The 26544-nt window shown below is 43.4% G+C and overlaps 1 protein-coding gene across 1 annotated transcript in view; it reads left to right on the top strand.

Annotated features, from left to right (window-relative positions):
* The window catches only part of LOC142749903 (tetraspanin-15-like), a 252093-nt gene extending 233963 nt beyond the window's left edge, over positions 1-18130 (top strand). The window contains exons 7-8 of the mRNA XM_075858487.1: positions 16-132; positions 13890-18130. Of these exons, the coding sequence (XP_075714602.1) occupies positions 16-132; positions 13890-14099 (327 nt within the window). The 3' untranslated portion in view covers positions 14100-18130. The remainder of the gene's footprint in view (positions 1-15; positions 133-13889) is intronic.
* The last annotated feature ends 8414 nt before the right edge of the window (positions 18131-26544 follow it).

Raw genomic sequence — 26544 nt, 5'->3', positions numbered from 1 at the left:
TTCTCCCCTGTATAGAGACTTGACGTTGTGAGGATCATCCATGTCAGAGGGTGTATCCATGCCGTGGGCTTGTGGTTAAATGACAATTTCGGGATTACTTTTGGTTTAGTAGTGGCTGTGCTGGCCCCTCAGGTAATCTGAAATTTACGTCAACTGTGTTTTGTTTGTGAATTCATATATTATATATAACATGGGGTGCTTTTAGCCCTTTTTTTAAATTGAAATGTGAAGTCTCCCCGTCCTTTCTTCCCAAATTACTTGCGAAAAGGCTGCTCATTTTCAGTCAGAGCGGGTTCTGCCTTAGGAGCAGTTCTCATCTCACCTTAGGAATTGCTCTTTTTTTCCAGAATTACGTAAATTAAATTCAGGAACAATAGTTCTTTAATTTTGTTGCACAGGGGAGTACATACCACGTGGCTGCTGTGGGGCCCAGCCCTGGTTGGTCCCATTTCTTTTGCTTCTAGGTGGCAAGAACCTGTGGATGACCTCTACAGAGGAACTGCGTTGTTAGCAACGAATGGGTTGGGTGATTGGCCCAAGGGTCATGAGGAAGGCAATGAGGGAGAAACAAAACATCAGGCCTTTCTGTACTGGGTGGCAAAACCTGGCATCGTAAGGGGGCCCAAATAGATTTTTGCAATCGGGCTCCATCTCTTCTGTGTTGTAGCATTATTGCAGACTCCATTTGTATGTTATATTCATGTCCACGATTTAATCCATTGTATTGTTCATACTGTAGGTCAAAATCTCAACCACCTTGTTGCATCCTCTTTTGTTGCAGTATTCCTTCAGTCACCCACTTGGCATATTTGGATAAGAATAAATCATTCATGCAAGCGTCTATCATGACAATAATTTATTTGAGAAAATTATCACTGAAATATTGAATGGAAACACTGGCATATAGACCTTGAGTACCCTGGAAAATCCTCCCCTGGCCCTTTCCAAAGCTCACCCACAAAGCCTGGTCTATATTTCTCCCTGGCACTCTTTGTCACTGTACCGGAAGTACTAGTGACATGTGTCAACACCGGCCACTTGCACTTGCAATGATTGTGGGCATGGGTGGGATTCAAATTTTTAACTGGTTCTCTGTTTTGCCAACCAAGATATCCGTGGGGGGTGTCGAGATGTTTCACTGTGTATCGCTCCATGAAGAATGATTCTAATAATCAAATAAAACAATTACAATATTCCAAATATACCCTATATTAAAGTGGACTCAAATATTCTGGAAAGGGAGTTTCTTTATTTAAACTAGATTTCCACACTATGTACACTACCGTTCAAAAGTTTGGGGTCACCCAGACAATTTTGTGTTTTCCATGAAAATTCACACTTATATTTATCAAATGAGTTGCAAAATGACTAGAAAATATAGTCAAGACATTGACAAGGTTAGAAATAATGATTTTTATTTGAAATAATAATTTTCTCCTTCAAACTTTGCTTTCGTCAAAGAATGCTCCATTTGCAGCAATTACAGCATTGCAGACCTTTGGCATTCTAGCTGTTAGGCCTCGTTTACACGAGCGTGATATATAGGTGCGTGCGACGCGCGTGCTTTTCACGCGTGTCGTACGCACCTATATTAGTCTATGGGGGCATGCAGACAGTCTGTGAGTGCGCTGAAAAAAACTCACGACATGTCCTATCTTTGTGCGCTGTTCGCGCATCACGCACCCATTGAAGTCAATGGGTGCGTGAAAACCACGCATGCCGCACGGAAGCACTTCCGTGCGAACTGCGTGATTCGCGCAACAGCTCTCAAGCTCTGAATGTAAACAGAAAAGCACCACGTGCTTTTCTGTTTACAAATATCCAAACGGAGTGTCATAATGATGGCAGCTGCGCGAAAATCACGCAGCCGCGCATCATACGATGATGACACACGGAGCTGTTATGTGCCTTTTGCGCACGCAAAACGCAGCGTTTTTTGCGTGTGCAAAACGCCGCGTTTTTTGCGTGAGCAAAACGCACACGCTCGTGTAAGTCCAGCCTTAATTTGCTGAGGTTATCGGGAGAAATTTCACCCCATGCTTCCAGAAGCCCCTCCCACAAGTTGGATTGGCTTGATGGGCACTTCTTGCGTACCATACGGTCAAGCTGCTCCCACAACAGCTCTATGGGGTTGAGATCTGGTGACAGCGCTGGTCACTCCATTACAGATAGAATACCAGCTGCCTGCTTCTTCCCTAAATAGTTCTTGCATAATTTGGAGGTGTGCTTTGGGTCATTGTCCTGTTGTAGGATGAAATTGGCTCCAATCAAGCGCTGTCCACAGGGTATGACATGGCGTTGCAAAATGGAGTGATAGCCTTCCTTATTCAAAATCCCTTTTACCTTGTACAAATCTCCCACTTTACCAGCACCAAAGCAACCCCAGACCATCACATTACCTCCACCATGCTTGACGGATGGCGTCAGGCACTCTTCCAGCATCTTTTCAGTTGTTCTGCGTCTCACAAATGTTCTTCTGTGTGATCCAAATACCTCTAACTTCGATTCGTCTGTCCATAACACTTTTTTCCAATCTTCCTCTGTCCAATGTCTGTGTGCTTTTGCCCATATTAAACGTTTCCTTTTATTAGCCAGTCTCAGATATAGCTTTTTCTTTGCCACTCTGCCCTGAAGACCAGCATCCCAGAGTCGCGTCTTCACTGTAGACGTTGACACTGGCATTTTGCGGGTACAATTTAATGAAGCTGCCAGTTGAGGACCTGTGAGGCGTCTATTTCTCAAACTAGAGACTCTAATGTACTTGTCTTGTTGCTCAGTTGTGCAGCTGGGCCTCCCACTTCTCTTTCTACTCTGGTTAGAGCCTGTTTGTGCTGTCCTCTGAAGGGAGTAGTACACACCGTATTAGGAAATCTTCAGTTTCTTGGCAATTTCTCGCATGGAATAGCCTTCATTTTTAAGAACAAGAATAGACTGTCGAGTTTCACATGAAAGCTCTCTTTTTCTAGCCATTTGGAACGTTTAATCGAACTCACAAATGTAATGCTCCAGATTCTCAACTAGCTCAAAGGAAGGTCAGTTTTATAGCTCCTCTAAACAGCAAAACTGTTTACAGCGGTGCTAACATAATTGCACAAGGGTTTTCAAGTGTTTTCTAATCATCCATTAGCCTTCTAACACAGTTAGCAAACACAATGTACCATTAGAACACTGGAGTGATGGTTGCTGGAAATGGGCCTCTATATACCTATGTAGATATTGCATTAAAAACCAGACGTTTGCAGCTAGAATAGTCATTTAGCACATTAACAATGTATAGAGTGTATTCCTGATTAATTTAATGTTATCTTCATTGAAAAAAACTGTGCTTTTCTTTCAAAAATAAGGAAATTTCTAAGTGACCCTAAACTTTTGAACGGTAGTGTATATAATTACATAAGCAAGCATACATACATACATACATACATACCTACCCACACATTATATTACACTCGCCCATTACATATAGACCTATATGTGCACATTCAATAGCCTAAGCATGCTCAGCCCATTTATTTAGACTGTTTTTTAAGAAGGGTGGAGGACAGTGCGGCGTGCACAGTAAGCCGCAACAAATCTTCAGGCTAATGCACAGATACGGTGCCAGGACAAAGCTCAGTACATCTATACAGCACCAAGAACCAGAACCAAGCTCATTACATATATACAGCACCAGAAAAAAGCTCATTACATAAATACAGCACCAGAACGAAGCTCATTACATAGATACAGCACCAGAACCAAGTTCAGTACATAAATACAGCATCAGAACCAAGCTCCGTACATAAATACAGCACCAGAACCAAGCTCCGTACATAAATACAGCACCAGAACAAAGCTCCGTACATAAATACAGCACCAGAACAAAGCTCCGTACATAAATACAGCACCAGAACCAAGCTCCGTACATAAATACAGCACCAGAACCAAGCTCCGCATATAAATACAGCCAATCTCAGTACATGTATATATGATTTGAAATTGGTTATTATGATGTATTTATGTACTGATCTTGGTTCTGGTGCTGTATATATGTACTGAGCGTGGTTCTGGTTGTAACGTCTCTGGCCACGGACCGTCGTTCTGACTTGCCCTCTGACGGCCGCGGCCATGGACGTGTCAGTTCTCGGCGGCAACTCCCTCCTGAGAGACGTCGTAACTCACTTCCTGGGTCAGTGACTGTCTCCCGCAGGGCGCGCGCATGGCCTTAAAGGGCCAGTACGCGTCCCGTTGCAGTGAATCTGCAATCAGCCCAGAATTCTGCTGGACTATAAAAAGGTCTCTGCCCTCTTGAACATTGCCTGAGCGTTGTTGTGTTACCTTAGTTTGTCTTGTAAATGGTCTCCTAGTGTTTTCCAGTTCCCAGTGTTACCTGTTCCTGCTGCCTGTACCCTGTATCCTGTGCTACCATGCCTCTGTGCCGTCTAGAGTTGAAGTCGAGTTGTGTCTGCCACTGCATCTACTGTTACACCCACCGGTTGTCTGCCTGCTGCCGGAGCCTCATCTTAAGCCTGATTCACCGCTACTGTCTAAATTGCCACAGGTACCCTTTCTGGAGTATAGACATAGTATTGTACCTCTTTGGCCAGCTGCCTTTCCGCTACGCGGCAGTAGACTCAGGCCATGGACCCCGCTGGTCATTTCAAAGGTCTGTCTTCCTTCCAAGCCATGCAGGCAGACCTGCAGGATCTGCGAGCATGACAGGATCAACTTCTTGTCGCAGTAGATTCCATGGCACAGCAGCTTTGGGCGCTAGCTGCTTCCTTCTCTGCTCCTGTTCAAGCTCCTCCGATTGACCCTCCTGCTACACCTCCTGGCAGTTCTGGCTCTGAGCCTCGGTTCTCACTGCCACCTCGTTTCCATGGAGACGCAAGCGCGTTCAGGGGATTCCTTAACCGGTGTCATATCCACTTCACCCTGCACGCCAGAGCATTTCCTTTAGACGGAGCCAGGATTGCCTTTATTATCTCCTTACTTGCTGGCAAGGCCCTGGAGTGGGCGAACCCAATCTGGGAACGACAAGGACCTGAGACCCAAGACTTCCAGGGGTTCGGGAGCCTGGATGAGTCTCGTCGTCAGCCAATGCTATGCTGAACCTTCGCCAGGAGGACGCCTCAGTGGGCGAGTACACCATCCCATTCCGGAGCCTGGCAGGAGAACTGTCCTGGAACAACGAGGCGTTATTAGCTTTCTTCTGGCATGTCCTATCACCCGAGATCAAGGACGAACTTGCTGCTCGGAATCTACCATCAACCTTGGACAACCTGATTCAACTTGCCACTCGAGTGGATAAGGCTCAAGGAAAGATCTCAGGAAGTTCGACAAGAGAGACGGCTTCCTAGACTGGCTCCCAACTTCCAGCAACCCCTCTTGCCTTCGTCTACTGCTCCACCCGAGGTCCCAATGAAGGGGGACCGGCTTAAACTGTCAGTACAGGAAAAGCAACGCAGGCTCACATCAGTACTCTGCCTATATTGCGGCCTCGCTGGCCGTATCGTGCGTCAGTCTCCCCAGTAGCCAAAAAACCCCAATGCCTAGGATTAGTTCGGGAGACAACCCTGGGCAATACAGCATTTAATAGAGAACGCTCCTCCAAAATGTTCATTCCTGTGACCATCGTCGCAGGCGAGAGGCCCCATCCGGTCTCTGCCTACCTGGACTCTGGCTCTGCAGCCAATTTCATCTGCCAAGATCTTGTGGACCTGCTTCATTTGCCCACTGTTCTGCTGGAAAGGCAGTTGACCTTTGCCTCTGTAAATGGACTGCCGCTGCCTGATCCAATTTTGTCCGTGACCAAGACGCGGAGGCTTCAAGTGGGAGCCCTTCACTCCAAGCTCATCTCCCTGTTTGTCCTGCCCAAGGCTGTCATCCCCGTGCTGCTGTGTTTGCCTTGGCTCTGTCTACACACCCCAGTCCTGGATTGGATTCCGGAGAGGTTCTCCAGTGGGGTCCCAAGTATCTCAACCGCTGTCTGGGGCATATCCATCCGCTTCAGCCTCCTCCGCATCAGTCATTTCTCAGGGTTGCCTCCTTGCTACTCTCAGTTCGCAGATGTCTTCAACAAGAAGGAAGCAGAGATGTTGCCTCCACATCGAGCGTATGATTGTCCTATCGACTTGATTCCGGATTCGTCCTCTCCTCGCAGTAGAGTATACCCTCTCTCCTTACCGTAGAGCCAGTCTGTCAACCTACATTAAGGAGAATCTTGAGAGGGGCTTCATAGGTAACTCCTAATCCCCGGCCGGAGCCGGGTTTTTCTTTGTCAAGAAAAAATATGGATCCCTCCCACCCTGCATTGACTACCGGGGTCTCAACCAGATCACTGTAAAGAACAGATACCCATTGCCTTTAATTTCGGAACTGTTTGATCGCATACTGGGGGCAAATTTTTTTTCTAAACTGGACCTGCGGGGGGGCCTACAATCTAATCCGTATTCGTCAGAATGACAAGTTGAAAACTGCATTTAATACACGTGATGGGCACTATGAATACCTGGTTATGCCCTTTGGCCTATGTAACGCCCCCGTGGTTTTTCAAGAATTTGTCAATGACATTTTTCGTGATCTCCTCTATGTCTGTGTTGTGGTGTATCTTGATGACATTTAGATTTTTTTTTCCCCAGATCCAGTAACTCATCAGTCATGTCCGCCAGGTTTTGCTTCTCAAGGGAGAATCCTCTTGATGCCAAGCTGGAGAAGTGCGTGTTTGAAAGAAAGTCTCTACCCTTCTTGGGCTATATTATCTACGATCAGGGCCTCAAGATGGACCATGAGAAGGTAAAGGCTGTCCTGGAATGGCCATGCCCTCAAGGCTTAAGGGCCATACAACGCTTCCTGGGATTCGCCAACTTCTACCAGCTGTTCAATCCCAACTTCTCTTCTTTGACAGCTCCCATCTCTACTCTCACCAAAAAGGGCATGAATGCCAAGGAGTGGACTCCAGAAGCAAAAGCCGCGTTCAAAACTTAAAAAAAAGCCCTTCACGTCAGCCTCTTTCCTTCATCATCCTGATGTATCCCTACAGTTTTCATTGGAGGTGGACGGCTCCTCTGTTGGTGCTGGCGCACTTTTGTTCCAGAGAGGTTCGAAAGGCAAGACTGTGGTATGTCAAGCTTTTTTCTCCCGCAGAGCGCAACTACTAGATTGGGGATCGGGAGTTACTGGCCATCAAGCTGGCTCTGCAATAATTGAGACAATTACTAGAAGGCGCAGCTCATCCAATCCTGGTCTTCACGGACCACAAGAACCTGACCTATCTTCATATGGCCCAACGGCTGAATCCTCGTCAAGCCAGATGGTCACTGTTCTTTGCTCGGTTCCAGTTTGAGCTCCACTACCGACCTGCTGACTGGAATGTGAGGGCCGATGCCTTGTCTAGGTCATTTGAGACAGAGGACACTGTGGAGTTCCCACAGAATATTATTGACCCTTCTTGATATTCCTCCGGGAAGGACTTTTGTACGTCTGGCAGACAGAGGAAGAATCAAGCTGGCAGGTCACAAGGGTGCCCGTAAGACCCGAGACCTAATTGCCCATCAGTTCTGGTGGCCCACGCTGCCCAAAGACGTCACAGACTTTGTCTCCTCCTGTACGGTATGTGCAGCAAATAAAGTTGCCCTTTCCAGACCAGTTGGTCTGCTCCAACCACTGCCTGTGCCTGATGCCCCCTGTCAAGATATTGCAAAGGACTTTGTCACAGATCTGCCTCTCTCTGCTGGATGCAGTGTGGTCTGGGTGGTGGTGGATCGTTTTTTTAAAATGGCTCATTTTGTTCCTCTGACTGGCCTGCCCTCTGCTGCTCGACTGGCTGATCTCTTCGTTCAACACATCTTCCGTCTGAACGGTTTGCCTCTGCATATTGTTTCGGATCGAGGGGTCCAGTTCACCACAAAGTTCTAGAGAGCACTCTGCGGTCTCCTCGGTGTAAAGTTGGACTTCTCCTCGGCCTATCATCCTCAGTCCAATGGTCAAGTCGAAAAGGTTAACCAGATTATGGAAAACTATCTGCGGCACTTTGTCTCCAGGCGGCATGATGACTGGGTGCAGCTGCTCCCGTGGGCTGAGTTCTTCTATAATAACCATACCAGTGAGTCCACCACCTCCAGTTCATTCTTCATTGTCTACGGCCAGCATCCTCGAATTCCTCTTCCTGTCTCTACTATGTCCCAGGTACCTGCAGATGACTCTACCTTCAGGGACTTTCTGCAGATATGGCAACAGACCCGATCTTCTATTCTGCTGGCGGTGGACCGCATGAAGAGAAAGGCAGACACTAGAAGACGAGAACCTCCCCAGTTTATTCCAGGTACAAAGGTCTGTCTGTCTTCCAGGAATATCCAGCTGAGGGTCCCGTCTTGCAAATTTGCTCCCAGGTTCCTCAGACCCTTCGAGATTCTGCTGCAAATTAATCCTGTGTCTTTCAAGCTTCGGCTGCCTCCTACCTTCAAGATACCTAACTCCTTCCATGTCTCCCTGCTGAAGCCCGTGGTCCTGAGCCGCTACTCTAGGACTCCTAGTTCCGCAGTGGCTCCTGACGGCTCGTCAGGGACTTTCGAAGTAAGGAAGATCCTGGCCACCAAGAAAATGAGAGGAAGGACGTTTTATTTGGTGGATTGGAGAGGATTTGGTCCAGAAGAGAGGTCTTGGGAGCCAGAGGAGAACATCGATGCCCCTGTCCTCATGAGGAAGTTTCTCTCCCGCTCTGGCACCAAGAGGAGGGGGCGTAAGAGTGGGGATACTGTAATGTCCCTGGCCACGGACCGTCTTTCTGACACCCTCTGACGACCGTGGTCATTGCCTGAGCGTTGTTGTGTTACCTTAGTTTGTCTTGCAAATGGTCTCCTAGTGTTTTCCGGTTCCCAGTGTTACCTGTTCCTGCTGCCTGTACCCTGTATCCTGTGCTACTATGCCTCTGTGCCATCTAGAGTTGAAGTCGAGTTGTGTCTTCCGCTGCATCTACTGTGTTACACCCACCGGGTGTCTGCCTGCTGCCGGAGCCTCATCTTAAGCCTGATTCACCGCTACTGTCTACATTGCCATAGGTATCCTTTCTGGACTATAGACATTGTATTGTACCTGGTTGGCCAGCTGCCTTTCCGCTACGCGTGTACTGAGCTTTATTGTTATGATGTGTATAAAACCCCAGAACCAATCTCATACATATATATGTGTACTGTGTATATGTATATGTGTACTGAGCTTGATTGTTATGATGTGTGTGTATAATATATATATATATATATATATATATATATATATATATATATTATACACACACATCATAACAATCAAGCTCAGTACACATATACATATACATGTACACAGTACATATATATATATATATATATATATATATATATATGTATGTATGTATGTATGTATGTATGTATGAGCGAGCTTGGTTCTGGGGTTATATACATCATAACAATCAAGCTCAGTACACATATATACATCTCCAGAACCAAGCTCAACATATAAATACAGCACTAGAACCACTCTCAGTACATATATACAGCACCAGAACAAAGATCGGTACATAAATACATCATAATAACCAATCCCAAATCATATATACATGTACTGAGCTTGGCTGTATTTATACTGAGCTTGGTTCTGGTGCTGTATTCATGTGCTGTGTGTGTGTGTGTGTGTGTGTGTGTGTGTGTGTGTGTGTATATAATATATGTGTATATATATATATATAATATATATATATATATATATATATATGTATGTATGTATGTATGAGCTTGGTTTTGGAGTTATATACAGCACCAGAACCAAGCTAAGTACATATATAATGCACAAATACAGCTCAGTACAGAGATCATTTGCAAATTCAGTTTAAACCCCAAACTTCCCACCATAAGAAAAAAATAAAATAAGTGTTCAGCTTACCTGTCGCCATTCCCTTGCAGTCGTCCAGCGACGCCAGGCCTTATACAGCGGAACGACACAGCTGCGCAATGACATAATCGCGCCAATTGCATCATCGCTAAAGCGCTGAATAGCGAGGTATCCTGTGCCTTGCAGGGCAGCGCTAGGCAAATCACCCGTTTCACCCCGGTTCCGCGAACAAGCTGTACTTTTAATAGCTGGTTTGGAAGAAACTGGCGAACCAGCCGTATCCCAACCCTGGTTGCGGGTGACACATTCAGATCTCCACAAGAATATGAAGATCCGCATGTGTCGCATATTTGCCACACTGTTTTTTTTAACGCAATGTGATTTTCTACAAAGGCAACCAGAGTAAACAAATAAAATATTTACGTAAAAGGGTTTTCCTGGGAATTTCAATAAATGTCATTCGCTTACTGTAGTAAGTTTCACCATTCCCTGGCTTACAATCCAGCATCATGACATGTCATCCATAGTGACACCATGTCACATGACTACAGCAGCCAATTGCTACCATGCACTGTGACGTCACTGGATGACATTCAATCATTGTGGCTGCCGTAGATAGTCATGGTGTGGCTGACACATGATGCTAGTTTATAAACAAGCGAGCATTGGGTACCAAGGAGATGAGAATTTGTATTGTAACTATAAGGCAACGTCTAATGTTTTTTCTTTAAGGCTCATAGAGAGCTTATGAAAATTCCCAGAAAACCTGTATAAAGTCCAATAAGAGTAGCGGCCCCCAAACCCTTGCACCGCCGGTAGTAAATAAAAATAAATTGCAACCATACTCTTCCAGCATTTTGCTTGCCGTCTGGCATATCTGTTAAGCAATGAGTGGGTTGAAACGTCTTATCTGCTTGAATTCACACACATGAAACTGTTCCATGTTCTCCCACAAAATGTATTTTTGGTTCAAATCCAAGCTTTGACTCGGCCAACCCAAAACGTTAATTTTGTTATTCATTTGTTCAGATGTAGACTAATTGTCTCACTGCACAACCCATTCTCTGTAAAGACTTTTCTGGTTGAGTACAAAATTTGTTACAAGTGGTTCAGCTCGTGAAGCAGCAAAGCATCGCACACCATCACACCACCTCCATGATGGTGCTGGTGTTCTTTCCTTTGAAATGCTGTGTTTGCCACAGAAGGGATTGTGTTTTCCACAGAGTTCCATTTTGACTCCTACCTATAGATTATCATCCTAGAGAGCTTGGAGATTAAACAGAGGCTTTTTTAAAAAAAAAATATTCTAATGTGACCGGAGCATTGATGACACTCTTGGTTAGCAGTGGTTTCTGCCCTGCTACCTTAGTGGGGCTTGAGATGATTTGGTGTTGCACCCTTGGTGTAATTTTGGCAGATCACCGTACCAATCGTTCTTTATTTGGAGAGAGCACCGCTCACTGTCGGTCCCATTACCTTGGAAATGGACACTCTCCAGTCCGATTTTATATGGTGCAAATGTAAAGGCCTGTAGTTAAAGTAACATCAGTGGTAAATGGCCAGTGACTGAAAATTAAAGCAAAACTGGCTCAGTTGCCCACAGCAGCCAATCACAGCACTGCTTTCATTTTCAAGAGCCAAATTTGAAATGTGCTTACAGAGTGTGACATAAGATGGCGACATCGAAGCAAGAAAAAGCTTTTTGCGTGATGGAATTTGCAAGAACGGGGTCTGTTGTGACAGCACAGCAAAACTTTCAGAATAAATTTTGAAAATGTGCTCCGCATAGAAAATGCATTTCATGTTGGGTGAAGCATTGGAAAGCACTGGGTGTTTGTCATGGGACAAATCCGGGCCACCCAAAGACTTCGGAAGAGACCATGAACAGGATTTGAGCCATGAACGAGCGTAATCATAGAAAGTCAACCAGGCTGAATAGTATGGAGCTACAGGTGCCACGGTATGGCGTATCTTATGAAAACATCTGCATTGTAAGCCATGCAGATTCCATCTTCTTCAGGAGCTGAAATCAGACGACAAATCGAGACGCCCTGACTTTTGCATTGACTTGTAGGGCCGACTGTAAGAGGACAAATTTGCTGACATGCTGGTGGTCAGCGACGAGGCGACCTTTCACATCAGTGGTCAAGTCAATAGCACAACATTAGAATTTGGGCCTTCGGAAAACCATGTGACCTTTTCGAGCACATGAGCATGTGACCTGTGATCTCCCGTATTCTTCATGTGTGTGGGGTAGGGTGGCAAGACGGAAGCCTTTTCTAACAATGAAAAAGAATCCAAGCTCGGCTATGTTTTGCAAAGACCTACATCAAGTCTGCTAAAAGCATGTGGGAAAACGTGTTATGGTCTGATGAGACCAAGGTTGAACTTTTTGGCCATAATTCCAAAAGGTATGTTTGGTGCAAAGCCAACACTGCACATCACCAATAGAACACCATACCCACAGTGAATAATGGTGGAGGCAGCATTATGCTTTGGGGCTGTTTTTCTGCAGCTGGAACCGGGGCTTTAGTCAAGGTCGAGGGAATTATGAACAGTTCCAAATATCAGGCGATATTGGCACAAAACCTGCAGGACTCTGCTAAAAAGATGAACAGGGGACAGTTAGGCTGGGTTTACACATCGCGTAAATATTTCCGCAGTTGAACTGGCCTCAAAATCCACACCAAAATGAAAACAAAACAATAACTTACATTGTAATGCATTTTGTTGCGGCATTTCAGTGCACATTACTGCCGCAAATGCCAGCTTGAGTGGGGATCTAAAGACCGTAACTAACAGCATCATAGGGACGTATTACTTTTTTATGAAACTAGCCTTAGGATGTATCTAGGATCAAGAAGTAAGAGAAAAATGAAACCTCTATAGTTTATTATGCCTACGCGTTTCAGCCCAGATGCCGCTAACACACGTCTTCTACACTTACAGCAGGGTTGTGCCTGTCACTTGCACAACTTGCTCAGTTGAGCATATATTCACTTGTGTCTCTTACCGCTCTACAACTAGGTGACCTGCACGATGAGGCGCTTTGCGTTTTTTTTGGTAAGCTCATGTTTACGCTGTGTTTACATGGCGTTTTTCCACAGATTTTTTTTAAAGTTTTTTTTTTTGCTTTGCTCTTTAGATTTGTTCAGTAATAATTCAAACTTCAACTATATTATGTGTTTATATTATGTATATTAGGTGTTTTACTCATGTTCCCTTTGTCTAACATTACATTTTGTTTAACCCCTTTCTGCAATGGGACGTACTATTACATTTTAACAAAGAAGCCATCTAACCGCTACGTCAACAGGAAAGAAAAAGTTCTGGATCTTGGACGGCAGTGATTTATAAACTAAAAAAATCGCTATGTCCTTAAAGGGGTATTCTCATTTTGCCATTTATGTTCACTCCTGGACCGTTGCTTCACGCCACTTTCACATTTGCTGTTTTTTGTGGGGGATGGTACTCCCGAGTATGATTGACAGTTCAGACCAGCGGCTGATGTCATTGGCCGCTGCCCTGAAGGTGCACACTTCCGATGATGCTATATAAGTGTATCAGGCTCCGTACTTTATATTTTCTGTGCATGATTTATAATAATAATGTAAAAAACACATATAATAGCATTCTTTTTAGGGAGAGAAAACTTGAATGCTGCCAAGAATAACCGTGCCATTGAGCTAGTGCACTGTCAAGGCCCTGATAAGGTCTGCAACACCTTTTAATGACTCCAGGGATACTGCGCATGCTCTTGAACCGTCCATAGATCTCTATGGAGCTTCAGAGAGATGGCTGGGTCGGGTACTATTGCAGATGACCCTGGCTACAATAAACTAATGAGAGAAAACTGTGCAAGTTTGGCCACCACGACAGGACCGCATCCGTAACTCTAGACATTGAGCTACATACGAGTCTGCTAAACTGTCACTACATATAAAAAATAATCAATTCTAATATGCACCATCTCTGTGTGTATGATAACTATTTTTGTGGGTTTTTTTTCTCTATAACTATTGTTTTTAATCCTTTCTTTGTCACAGGCTCTAGGTATTGGATTGTCCTATCTGTTTTGGACAAAACTCAAGGAAATGTGTAATGCTTTTGATGAGACTGACTTCAGATGCCTGAAAATAAAAGACTTTAATTTCAAGGAGCTGGACCTGAGTGGAGCTGGCTGCTGTCTCTGCTTGCCACGGGAGGGAGGCTACCTCCCAGTCAATATGGAAAGTGATGATGAGGGAACAAGCTAGAGGATCATAGGGTGTATCCAAAACCCTGTGGGAACAAATAGCTGAGAATTTAAAGGGGGTGTCTGTTTTTCCAGAAACCGGGGCCACTCCTGTCTCTGGGTTGTGTCTGGTATTGCAGCTTAGCCCCATTCACATGATATCAGATTACCCCTTTAACATCAAGTAAGAACCAAACTTATTACAATAGACTATGCTCGTGGATAGAGCATATTGAGAATATTTATAATGCAATAAAAAGGAATCATCTTGATGTTCACATACCTGGGACACGTGCGTCCAATGTTTACGTTTTTGTCATAATTTCTGTACATGTTTTTAGTTAAAAAAGGGCTTGAAAGTGCATCGTGCTTCGTGTAGACATTCATTTTATAATAGTAAGTTATGCTTGTTTTGCGTAATTTTTTTGTGAAGCCGGCATTCTGCTCAGGTTTATGTATATTTGAGCTTGTAAAATTCTCTGCTATCAAAGTGTTAAATCTCGGAGGGCACCAATTATGTGGTTTTAGTTCAAGAACCTCCTTTATTCACTTCCCGTGGACTATAACCACGGTGCATGTTTACATCTATAGAACATAAGAGTTTTGTGGCAAATCCTGAGTAAAAACAAGTAGTCCAAAGCACTTTCTGAGCCATTAGTATTCGTATCATAGCCAGCCCCAAAATTCATTCAGACACTACACCCGAAAATTAAGCAAGTTAAGTGCATGGTTTAAGTCTTGGTGTAAGGGAGATGGATCATGCTTTAGTCTGCAGGTGATTGGCACCTGAATGGTAGGGGGTCTGCTCTGCTGGGGAAGAGAATTCTAGCAGGGGAGGGGAAGAATTGAAACACGGGATGAGGAGGGAGATCAAATCCCAGGTTGAGGGCTGCGCTATAGGACCTGGACTGGTAACCACTATTGTCGGATAACGGTACAAATGATAAATGTGAGTGCTTAAAATCTACTCTGGGTAATTATACTACAAGTTTTCCTATAGGTAACCAGTCTTAACAACTAAAATTAAACTCCACATGGCTTACACATACTGTAAAAAGGACAATAAATGACAAAAAAGGGCATTTGAAAAATATAAATCTGAGGGTTTAACGTAATAAAATCTGCAAAAAAAAGTAATAAAATCAGCAAGTTTACAAAATTAAGGTCAGGTGGCCAAAGATAGCAAAACAAATTCCTAAAAATCCTTCTAATCTTGTGTTTTTTTTTGGCATTTATATATTTGAACATAAAGGACCCTTAAATAGTGGTAATGGGGAGTTGGTCATGGGGGATCAAAAAAAGGCAGAGCTACTCAATGGGTTATTTAGCCCTTTATATACAACAGAACAGGTTGGTTAAGTTATGCATCTGGGTATCAACAATCTGCATGCATTATATGTCCTAGAGAGAGCTATACTGGGAGAGTCTGGGAAGGATCTGGCTGTACCTGTAGATCATAGACTAAATAACAGCATGCAATGTCAATCAGCTGCTTCTAAGGCCAGCAGGATATTGTCGTGTATTAAAAGAGGCATGGATTCACGGGACAGGGATGTAATATTACCACTTTACAAAGCCTTAGTGAGGCCTCATCTAGAATATGCAGTTCAGTTCTGGGCTCCAGTTCATGGAAAGGATGCCATGTAGTTATGAGGAAAGATTAAAGAACTAAACCTATTTAGCCTTGAAAAGAGACCACTAAGGGGGAACATGTTTAACTTGTATACGTTTTATAAATGGCCCATATAAAAAATATGGTGAAAACCTGTTCCACTCCATCCATCTGGCGAAAAAAAGGTTCAGTCTCCTGAGGTGACAACACTTCTTTGCCATAAGAACTGTAAATCTATGGAATAGTCTACCGCAGGAGCTGGTCACAGCAGGGACAGTAGAAGGCTTTAAAAAAAGCTTAGATAATTTCCTAGAATTAAAAAATATCTGCTCCTATGTCAATGTGTAGAATTTTTGTTTGAATGTTAATCCCGTCGGATTGCAACTTGGGATCAGGAGGGAATTTTTTACTTTTTATGGGCAGATTGGTTAATGCCTCATGGGTATTTATTTATTTTTTTTGTAAAAAACCTCCCTCTGGTTCAATAGCGGTAAAAAAAAGTTCTATAGGTTACCCATATTTCTTTGCCTCCTCCCATTCCTCGGTTTAACTTGGAGATATGACGTCTTTTTCAACCATACTATGTAGTTCAGACCCTAGACCCCAAACTTCATTTAGACCAAAGACCAGACCCTAAAATGAATTTAGACTCAAGAACAATTAATAAATTCAGACCCCCCCCCCCCCAGCTGACCCCAAAATCGAGATTTCAAACCAAGCCCCAAAATAAATCAGGGGGAAACAAAGCCACACACATCTTCTCCCCTCCCCTGATTGAATTTGATGGAAACGTCATTTCTCAACTATATCACTTATGTAACACTAGATGTAAAGATTTTCCCCAAATACAATGAGCTTTTTTATTTTATCAGATCTTTCTGGAGAGGAAAATACATGAGAATATTTACCACAATCATTCATACAGTGGGAAATATTGGATCATTGCATTGCCACACGTGCCCTTTTCTTGGACAGATCAATGACCAAAAACTCCTGCAGTGGTTAACGTTCTCTGAGGGATTGGATTAAGATATATGATTAAAACTCACTTTATACGTATCAATTTGCAGATAATCTTACCAGAGTTCGATATGTTTCACTTTCAGGGTGCTTGTCATTGAATCAGAACCATCATCCGATATAAGGGCAGCTTATTACAGGGACCGATCTGTTCTCCTATTAGCTAAAACGGCCCAAAACATTGTCGCTTGGCTAATTCTTTTTATATCAGTGTGTCACTCAGCAAACTCATGCCTAATGTACAGATGTAGCCGTTTTTATCTTGACTTCTAACACATTAAATACACAGTGACAAGATCCTTTATCTTGACTTTTTTTCAATGACTTGTCAATGGCTTTTGTTGTGTGATATCACGCTGCAGCAAGTTATCAGTCAAGATAAAGATGGCTGCATCCATACTTGTTTTTATTGTCTCATGATGTGTATTTAAAGACACTCTGTCACCAGTTTATTCATTCCCTATCTCCTAACTAATCTAATAGGCGCTTTGCTGCTGATAACTACAGTGTGATTTGTTTTCCAAAACGTTCATTATTTGCAAAGTTATGAGCATTTTTCTGAATATGCTAATGCGGCTCTAATAGCCAAATAGGAGGTGACTCTTTCTTTTCACTCTGGGTGGTGTAATGTTTTCTGTATGACGCTGTCCAATCAGCATCCAGCTTCTCCCCCTTCCCTGTCAAGCCTGATCATACAGTATACAGCTTCCATTCCTGACTGTGTATTCAACTGGTGATACCTCTGGTTGTGTCATAACTGGGAGTCTGGTGCCATATGAAAGATTAGAATCTACTCTTTCATATGCCACCAGAACTGCCAATCTAGGTGGTCCACAGCCGGAGATATGGCTATTTGAAGTGATCCCCCTTCCCTCCAGCCTCTGTCTCTCCCACTGTGTGAAGCAGCTTCATGCTGATAGGACAGTGTCAGAGGCTGTAAGGCGGCTCCACCTCAGGAGAATCCCTGCTGTTACCTCCCAGTTGTCTAGTATAGCCTCATTTGCCTATTTAGAAAAAAAGCTCATAACTTTTCAAATAATGTTTTAGGACACAATTTTCACTAGAATTATCAGTGTGACAGCGCCTATCAGATTAGCTAGGAGATTGGGAATTACTAAACCAGTGACAGAGCCTCTTTTAAACCCTTGTTTATTTCGTTTGTGCAGCGCCCTGGAATTATTGTCGCTTATTAATAATATTAATAATAATAATGAGTGTTGAAACCTCTTCAAGATTTCTAAAACAAATTCAGTTGATCTTGATTTACCATTATTAGATATATCATGACCTATATGAAGCAATACCTACGTAGACCTTGTCAGAGGCTTCAGTCGTGTGTAATGTTTGTCATGGGTAAGCTTAAGAAGGATTTGTCCGGTTTGGCATTTTTAATTTAAAGAGGCTCTGTCACCAGATTTTGCAACCCCTATCTGCTATTGCAGCAGATCGGCGCTGCAATGTAGATAACAGTAACGTTTTTATTTTTAAAAAAACAAGCATTTTTGGCCAAGTTATGACCATTTTTGTATTTATGTAAATGAGGCTTGCTAAAGTCCAACTCGGCGTGTTTAAAGTAAAAGTCCAAGTGGGCGTGTATTATGTGCGTACATCGGGGCGTGTTTACTTCTTTTACTAGCTGGGCGTTCTGACGAGAAGTATCATCCACTTCTCTTCAGAACGCCCAGCTTCTGGCAGTGCAGACACACAGCGTGTTCTCGAGAGATCACGCTGTGACGTCACTCACTTCCTGCCCCAGGTCCTGCATCGTGTCGGACGAGCGAGGACACATCGGCACCAGAGGCTACAGTTAATTCTGCAGCAGCATCGGCGTTTGCAGGTAAGTCGATGTAGCTACTTACCTGCAAATGCTGATGCTGCTGCAGAATCAACTGTAGCCTCTGGTGCCGATGTGGCCGACACGATGCAGGACATAGGGCAGGAAGTGAGTGACATCACAGCGTGATCTCTCGAGAACACGCTGTGTGTCTGTGCACTGCCAGAAGCTGGGTGTTAACGAACAGAAGTGGATGATGCTGATTCGTCAGTATCATACACTCCCATTCCTAACGCCCAGCTAGTAAAAGAAGTAAAAACGCCCCGATGTACGCACATAATACACGCCCACTTGGACTTTTACTGTAAACACGCCCAGTTGTACTTTTGCAAGCCTCATTTGCAGAAATACAAAAATGGTCATAACTTGGCCAAAAATGCTCATTTTTTAAAAATAAAAACGTTACTGTAATCTACATTGCAGCGCCTATCTGCTGCAATAGGAGATAGGGGTTGCAAAATCTGGTGACAGAGCCTCTTTAAGTGATTTAGAATATTGGTTGTGTTTGGTTGATTTGTGTGAATTATATTAGGTACTTTTTATTTATTAAAAAAAATGTATTTTTTACCTGCTTTTTATATGGATAAATAAAACAAAAACAATGGCTGATCAGTTGTTGGAAATGTGTGTCTTTGTGGTTGTGCATTTAAAATTTTATAAATCTCACAAAATTTACCATCGAAACTTTGCTCAGGAAGACAGAAGAAAAATGTCAGAAGCTTGCCTGGTCCATCAACATGGACTAATATTATATTAAGTATAATATAATATATAGTCTAGATCCCCAAAAATAGGGGGGGGGGGATTGTGTTCTAGTTTGACTAAGATATTTTCTTAATGCCAGTATTTTAGAAATATACCTTTTTTTCTCATGTGACAGTTGAATACCCTTAGCCAACAATGGTGAGTACTCCCTCAGTCACAGGAATAATACTGCTGTCACAGTACAGTAAGCATGGTCACAGTGTATCACTATATGAGGATAATACACAGTGATGTAATAAAACTGGAGTAATATATACGCATCATCATAATACAAGGAGAAGGTACACAGTGATTTCACCATAAAGAGGTGATGAACACAGTGATAAAGATGTATGGAGTACATACAGTCACTATATACAAGAATTTATACACAAACCTTTATTACTGATATACTGTATATACACACATTAACTCCTTCCCGCTTTGACCACTTTTGACCCTCCTGACCGCCTCATTTTTTAATCTGACATGTTTCACTTTATGTGGTAATAACTTTGGAATGCTTTTACCTATCCAAGCGATTCTGAGATTGTTTTCTTGTGACACATTGGGCTTCATGTTACTGGCAAAATTTGCTCTACATTCAGTATTTAATTGTAGAAAAACACCAAAGATTAGCATTTTTCTAAATTTAAATGACCAGTTCAGTCGTGAAGTGGCTTTTAGGGACGTATATATTAGAAACCCACAGTAAGTCACTCCATTTTAAAAACTTCACCCCTCAAAGTATTCAAAACCGCATTTAGAAAGTTTCTTAACCCTTTAGACGTTTCACAGAAATTAAAGCAAAGTAGAGGTGAAATTTACAAATTTCTTTTGTTTTCTGCAGAATTTCATTTTTAATCCATTCGGTTTGTAACACAAAGTTTTACCAGAGAAATGCTACTCAATATTTATTGCCCAGGTTCTGCAGTTTTTAGAAATATCCCACATGTGAACCTAGTGTGCTACTGGACTAAAGCACACGCCTCAGAAGCAAAGGAGAGCCTAGTGGATTTTGGGCCTATTTTTTATATTAGAAAATATTTTAGGCACCATTTCAGGTTTGACGGGCTCTTGCGGTGTCAAAACAGTGTAAATCCCCCAAAAGTGACCCCATTTGGGAAACTAGATCCCTCAAGGAAATTATCTAGGGGTATCGTGAGCATTTTGACCCCACAGGGTTATTGCAGAAATTATTGGAATTAAAATCTACATTCTTTCAATGAAAATTTAGGTTTAGCTAATTTTTTCTACTTTCCACAAGGACTAAAGGAGATAAAGCACCACAACCTTTGTAAAGCAATTCCTCCCGAGTAAAACCGTACCCCACATGTGATCCTAAGTGGCTGTTTGGACACACAGCAGGGTTAGAAGGGAAAGCACACCATTTGGCTTTTGGAGGTCAAATTTAGCAGGAATGGTTTGCAGAGGCCATGTCGCACTTGCAAAGCGCCTGAAGGACCAAAATAGGAAACACCCAAAAAGTGACTCCATTTACACCCCTTGAGGAATTCATCTAGTGGTGTAGTGAGCATTTTGACCCCACAGGGGTTTCATAGAATTGATTAGAATTGGGCAGTGAAAATAAAAACAATCATTTTTCTTCAATAAGACGTAGCTTTAGCTCAAAATTTTTCATTTTCTCAACAAATAAAGGAAAAAAAGAACCCCAACATTTGTAAATAAACTTCTCTGGAGTACGGAAATACCCCATATGTGGTCATAAACTGCTGTTTGGACAGACGGCAAGGTTTAGGAGAGGAGCGCCATTTGGCTTTTGGAGCACAGATTTTCTGGATTGATTTCTTGACACCATGTCGCTTTTGCAAAGCCCCTAAGGTATCAGTACAGTGTAAATTACCCAAAATTTACTCCATTCACGAAACTACACCCCTTGAAAAATTAATCTACGGGTGTAGTGAGCATTTTTACCCCACAGATGTTTCATAGATTTTATTAGAATTGGGCAGTGAAAATAAAAAAAGTCCCTTTTCTTCAATAATTCGTAGATTTAGTTCAAAATTTTTCATTTTCTCAACAAATAAAGGTAAAAAAAGTACAACAACATTTGTAAAGCATTTCTCAAGTACGGCAATACCCCATATGTGGTCATAAACTGCTGTTTGGGCACACAGTACGGCTCAAAAAGGAAGGAGTGTCGTTTGGCTTTTGGAGTACAGATTTTGCTGGATTGGTTTCTGGTTGCATTTGCAAAGCCCCTGTGGGACCAAAACAGTTTAAATGCCCCCCCCCCCCCAAAAAAAAGTGACCCCATTTTGGAAACTACACCCCTCAAGGTATTCACCTAGGGGCAACTACGCGCAATTCTTCCAATCAGACGATCTGTCTGTTGAGAGGTATGCCTCTGCGCACCTATTTCTGTCGTTCCCGCTCGTTCTTGTTCTCCCAGACCTCCGGCACATGCAAAGTTGAACAGCGCTGACATCTTGGCCTAGGCGCGTTGCGATCTGCCAGAGTGATAAACCAAGGTCTCTCAGTTCAAGGATCCTGTACCTCTCAGTCTGCGATAACTGGCACGTCGATGAATAGGAAGCATCGCACAATAATCCCACACCACTTTTTTGGGGCTTCATGTGGCAAAAAAAATCTTTGCTTTCAATTTGGCTTTTATGCCTCCCACATGCCACAGACTAGAGGTAGGTTCTTAAAGATTTGATTATTTGCAGAACTTAGCGACACCTGCTACTTCCACGATTTGCATAACCTTATGGCTTGCCATTCTTGGTGTTGCGATTTCAATGTTGAGGAGAGTATATATAAGCTATGGTCTAAACCAGGGGTCTCAAACTCTCCCAGGTAAATGGGCCGCACATGGAAAGAATGTGAAGTTGACGGGCCGCATTACTTTCAAATTTGATACAATACAAAATTATTGTTAATTAGTTATTTGAACTACTGTAACAATACTACATTACTATTATAATACTACATTACTATAATACTACATTACTACAAAAATACTACATTATCCAGTTTTCTTATTTAAGTGTCGCTAAATGCAGTCTGGTTGCTCAGTTGGCAGCGTTTGGCAGACACAAGAATATGATGATTGAGCAGCCCCTTTTTATACAGTGCCCTCTAGATAATGCCACATTGCCCGCTAGATAATGCCACACCCCCTAGATAATGCCACAGTGCCCTCTGTAGATAGTGCCACACACACCCCACTAGGAGTGGAATCCCCAGCCTGAGTGTTGCTGACGCTTAGGCCGGGGATGCCTCTGCTGGAGGAGCCCCTGACGTCACCGTCCATAGACGGTGACGTCAGGGGATCCTCCTGGACCGAATGTGACAGCAGGGCAAACCCAGAGCAGAGCACAGTGATGTCAGGGGCAACCCCAGAGTTGGAGTCCCGGGCAGAGCGCTAGTATAAGCTTTGCTCTGGGACTCAGAATCTGGGAAGCGCCTGACATCACTGTCCATATACGGACAGTGACGTCAGGGGCTCCGTCATTTGCTGGTGCACTCCTCCTTCTGCCTGCTCTTTCCTCTCGAGGGAGCTACGGTGCCCTGCGGGCCGCAGATGACAGCCTTAGGGGCCGCATGTGGCCCACAGGCCGCGTGTTTGAGACCCCTGGTCTAAACACTAGAATCCGCGCTGCCCTCTAATCTTGAGCATTATCCCTAAGGCCAGATTCACACAAGCGTGTTCGGTCCATGATACGGACCGTATGTCGGCAGTATTTCCCGGACCAAATGCACTGCAGGGAGGCTGGCTCCTAGCATCCTAGTTATCTATGATGATAGGAGTCGCTTCATCGCTGCAGGAAAACTATCCCATACTGTAATCATGTTTTCAGTATGGGACAGTACTTCCACGGGGAGGCAGGGACACCTAGCATCATAGATAACTATGATGCTAGGAGCCCGGCTCCCTTGTTCGGTCCGGGAAATACTGCCAACATACGGTCTGTATACCACGAACTGAACACGCTTGTGTGTATCTGAGTTCACACTTGGGTTGTACAATCGGTCACTGTGATCCATTTTTAGATCAGAATAAGGATATAAAACTGATCCGTTAAAAATCCCATTGAAATCAAAATAATGGATGCAAACGGATTACAATCAGTTTGCATTCCTTTTACATTGACACCAATAATCAAAATAACCCATCCGTTAGACATCCGGTTTTTTTGGACAGTGAAAAGGTGCTGTACTCTGCGCTTTTATCTCCGTAAAAAAAACACGCATGACTAACATAACGGATATGAATGGACGCTAACGGATGAAATTAAAAATCCCATTGATTTCAATAGGATTTTTAACTAATCCATTTTTATCCATTATTCTGATCTAAAAACAAATCAGAGTAACAGATTATACAACGCAAGTGTGCACTTAGCCTAATTGGAGTATAGTTGAGAATTGCTATATAAGCTACTTCCTATATACTTAATTTTGGATTCTGGGAATACCCCTTTACCACCTATCCGCAGGATAGGTGATACATTTCTGATTGCTGGGGGGCCCCACCACTGGGACTCCCATCGATCGCTAGAACGAGGGTCCTGAACATCCAGACCCTCATCACTGCAACATCCCTCCCTTCAGTGACGATAAGCTTAAATGGAACGGTGGTCAAGCATGCACCCGCCGCTCCATTTAACGTCTATAAGAGTGATGGAAATAGTCAAGCGCTGTGCTTCCGACAATACAATAATCTTTGAATGATGTGCATGCTTATTTGCCACATGATTCAATGTCCCGCAATGAGGGGGGGGGGGTTCTGAACCCCCGTTCTCAGAATCGGTGGGAGTCTAAGGTTTAAGTCAGGTTTGCTACTGTGACATCACAAGTGTGTTTCTGTCAGGTAACTGATGTGATACCACAACTTTTTCAGTCAAGCTTGTAATGGTGGCTCTTTATTCCGAATGATAACAGGCCAGATACTCTTGGTCTAGTATGTTACAGTTTCAACACAAATTAATTCACGTTAATGCAACTAGAATAGAACGACAAAGCAGTCTACTAAACCAGGGTTGGAATACGAAAGAAGCAACTCCTTTTGCCCTCTAAATTATACACACAGTTACTGGGGCCAATTGCATGGGTTACACTTAATGTCGGACTTCACTCAAAAGTCAAAACCCCAAACCTACATAAAGATGGAGTGGATATCACACAACAAATTGGTTGAAATGTATATAAAAATAAAATTTTATTAAATCTCTTTAAATTGCATACAAAAAAATGTAAAGCGAGAATAACACAGTTTCTGACCAGACCCAGTTACAGCCAGATATGTCAATGTATTCGTCAAGAACAGGGTCTCATGCGCCCAAACAAATATATTTTTACATGACAAATGTTAAATACAACCACTAGGACCAAATAACCGTGGTCATATAACCATGTCATTCTGCTTAGTTAGATGTGCCATGAGTTGAAAAAGTAAATGTATGTTTGGATAGGATCTATGTCCATAGATCACATCTATAGAGAGCAGATGATAGTGGGAACAGTAATAATCGTAATAGTCCCCGCTAGGGTAGAAAAATCTTAATTTAAAAAGGACTAAAGCTCAATGGTAATAGCGGCTTACCCATAAGTGTACCCATTATTGCTGTGTGTGGCTGCCTGGCCTCATCCCTAATGCACGTGTCAAGCATTTCCTCTGGGAGTTGGGGACGTCAACCACGCTGGAGTCCACCTGAGAATGGGTGCTCCTGGTTACCCTGTAGCAAGGAGCAATGTCTACGCCTCCACAGGTCATTGCGAGAGCTACCCGCTACATCGCAGAATTTATTGGGGAAAGAGCTAATCTCTTGGCCCCTGGCTGCGTCGTGGGACTAGTAACTTAAAGGGAATGTGTCGCGAATTAAACCTTTTTTTTTTAAGTGTCGTTACTTATTGCTATTATAGTTTTTAAGTTTTTTGCCGTTTTTTTTTTTCTTCCATATGGTGGAAAGTATTCAAAATTAAATAATAATTTGACATGTTTTCCTATGTTGGCCACCAGGGGGAGCACTTCCCAGAATGACAGCAAGGTGAATAAGGCAAAGCAACCTGACTCACAGCTGCTGTAAATGTGGGAGGGAATCTCACCCCCCCCCTCCCACAAGCCATGAAAAGTGTCTTCAAATTGCTAAGCAGTGTCCGGCAGCCATTTTGGGTGTGATTCTGCAGCGGGCAGAAGTTATAGGACACACCAAAAGGCTAAGGGTATGTTCACACACTTACTAAACAAAGGGAAAACCGCTCCTGATTTTCAGCCATTTTTTAATCAAACTCACGTTTTTTACGGCCGCTTTTGGAGTTGTTTTTCTATAAAGTCAATTAAAAACGGCTCCAAAAACGTCTCAAGAAGTGATGTGCACTTCATTTTGGTCGGGCGTCTTTTTACGTGCCGTTTTTGGAAAACTACCACGTAAAAAACGCCCTGTCGGAACAGAACGCCGTATTTCCCATTGAAACCAATGGGCAGATGCTTGTAGGCGTTCTGCTTCCGATTTTTCAGCTGAAAACACTGCGTGTGAACATACCCTTAGAATGATGAAAGTGAAGTGAATGACTTTTCAGTTGACCGGTTCACACGCCGTGAATTTTTTTGTACGTCCCAAAAACCACATTAAAAAAAATGCTTGATTACACTTGATTTTGCGTGTTTGGGGGATTTGTGTGTGTGTGTGTGGGGGGGGGGGTGCTCGCCGCTGATTCTTCAAAACAGCTGATAAGCGGCTATGAAGTATCAGCGGCGCACGTGCACACTCTGCCACACAAACACACGAGAAAAGTCTTACAGGGGTCGTCCAGGAAAACATGGCGCCGCACCTGTCCTCAGGTCGTGTGTGGTATTACAGCTCTGTCCTATTCACTTCTATGGAGGTGACCTGCAATACCAGACACAACCTGAGGACAGGTGCGGCGCTGTGTCTCCAATCCGGACACCCCTTCTGTCCTGAGATGACCCGACGGGAGGCGGGTGTCAGAGCCACCCACCGCCATCACTGCAGACAGAACTATACAACTACGGCATGAGGGCAGGGCTTGTCCTGAGTGCACTGTCTCTTGTTATGGACTGATTTATAGTCACATGAACCCCGTCTGATAAACCGGTAACCTAGGTCTGATCACATGACAGAGGGGGATCACCAAAAACCCTGTGCACCCTCAGCCTGTCCATCCAGCCCTTTCCTGGTTATATCTGCTTCTGGGAAAGCTGGGTGACCACCATTACCCCCTCCTACTGGAGTGTGTTTGGGGATGTCACTAATGAACCTCTCACACTCC

The sequence above is a fragment of the Rhinoderma darwinii genome, chromosome 3 (genome assembly GCF_050947455.1).
Source record: "Rhinoderma darwinii isolate aRhiDar2 chromosome 3, aRhiDar2.hap1, whole genome shotgun sequence".
Classification (NCBI taxonomy): domain Eukaryota; kingdom Metazoa; phylum Chordata; class Amphibia; order Anura; family Rhinodermatidae; genus Rhinoderma; species Rhinoderma darwinii.
The sequence above is the reverse complement of the archived record's forward strand: the minus strand, read 5'-3'. Positions and strand labels throughout refer to the sequence as shown.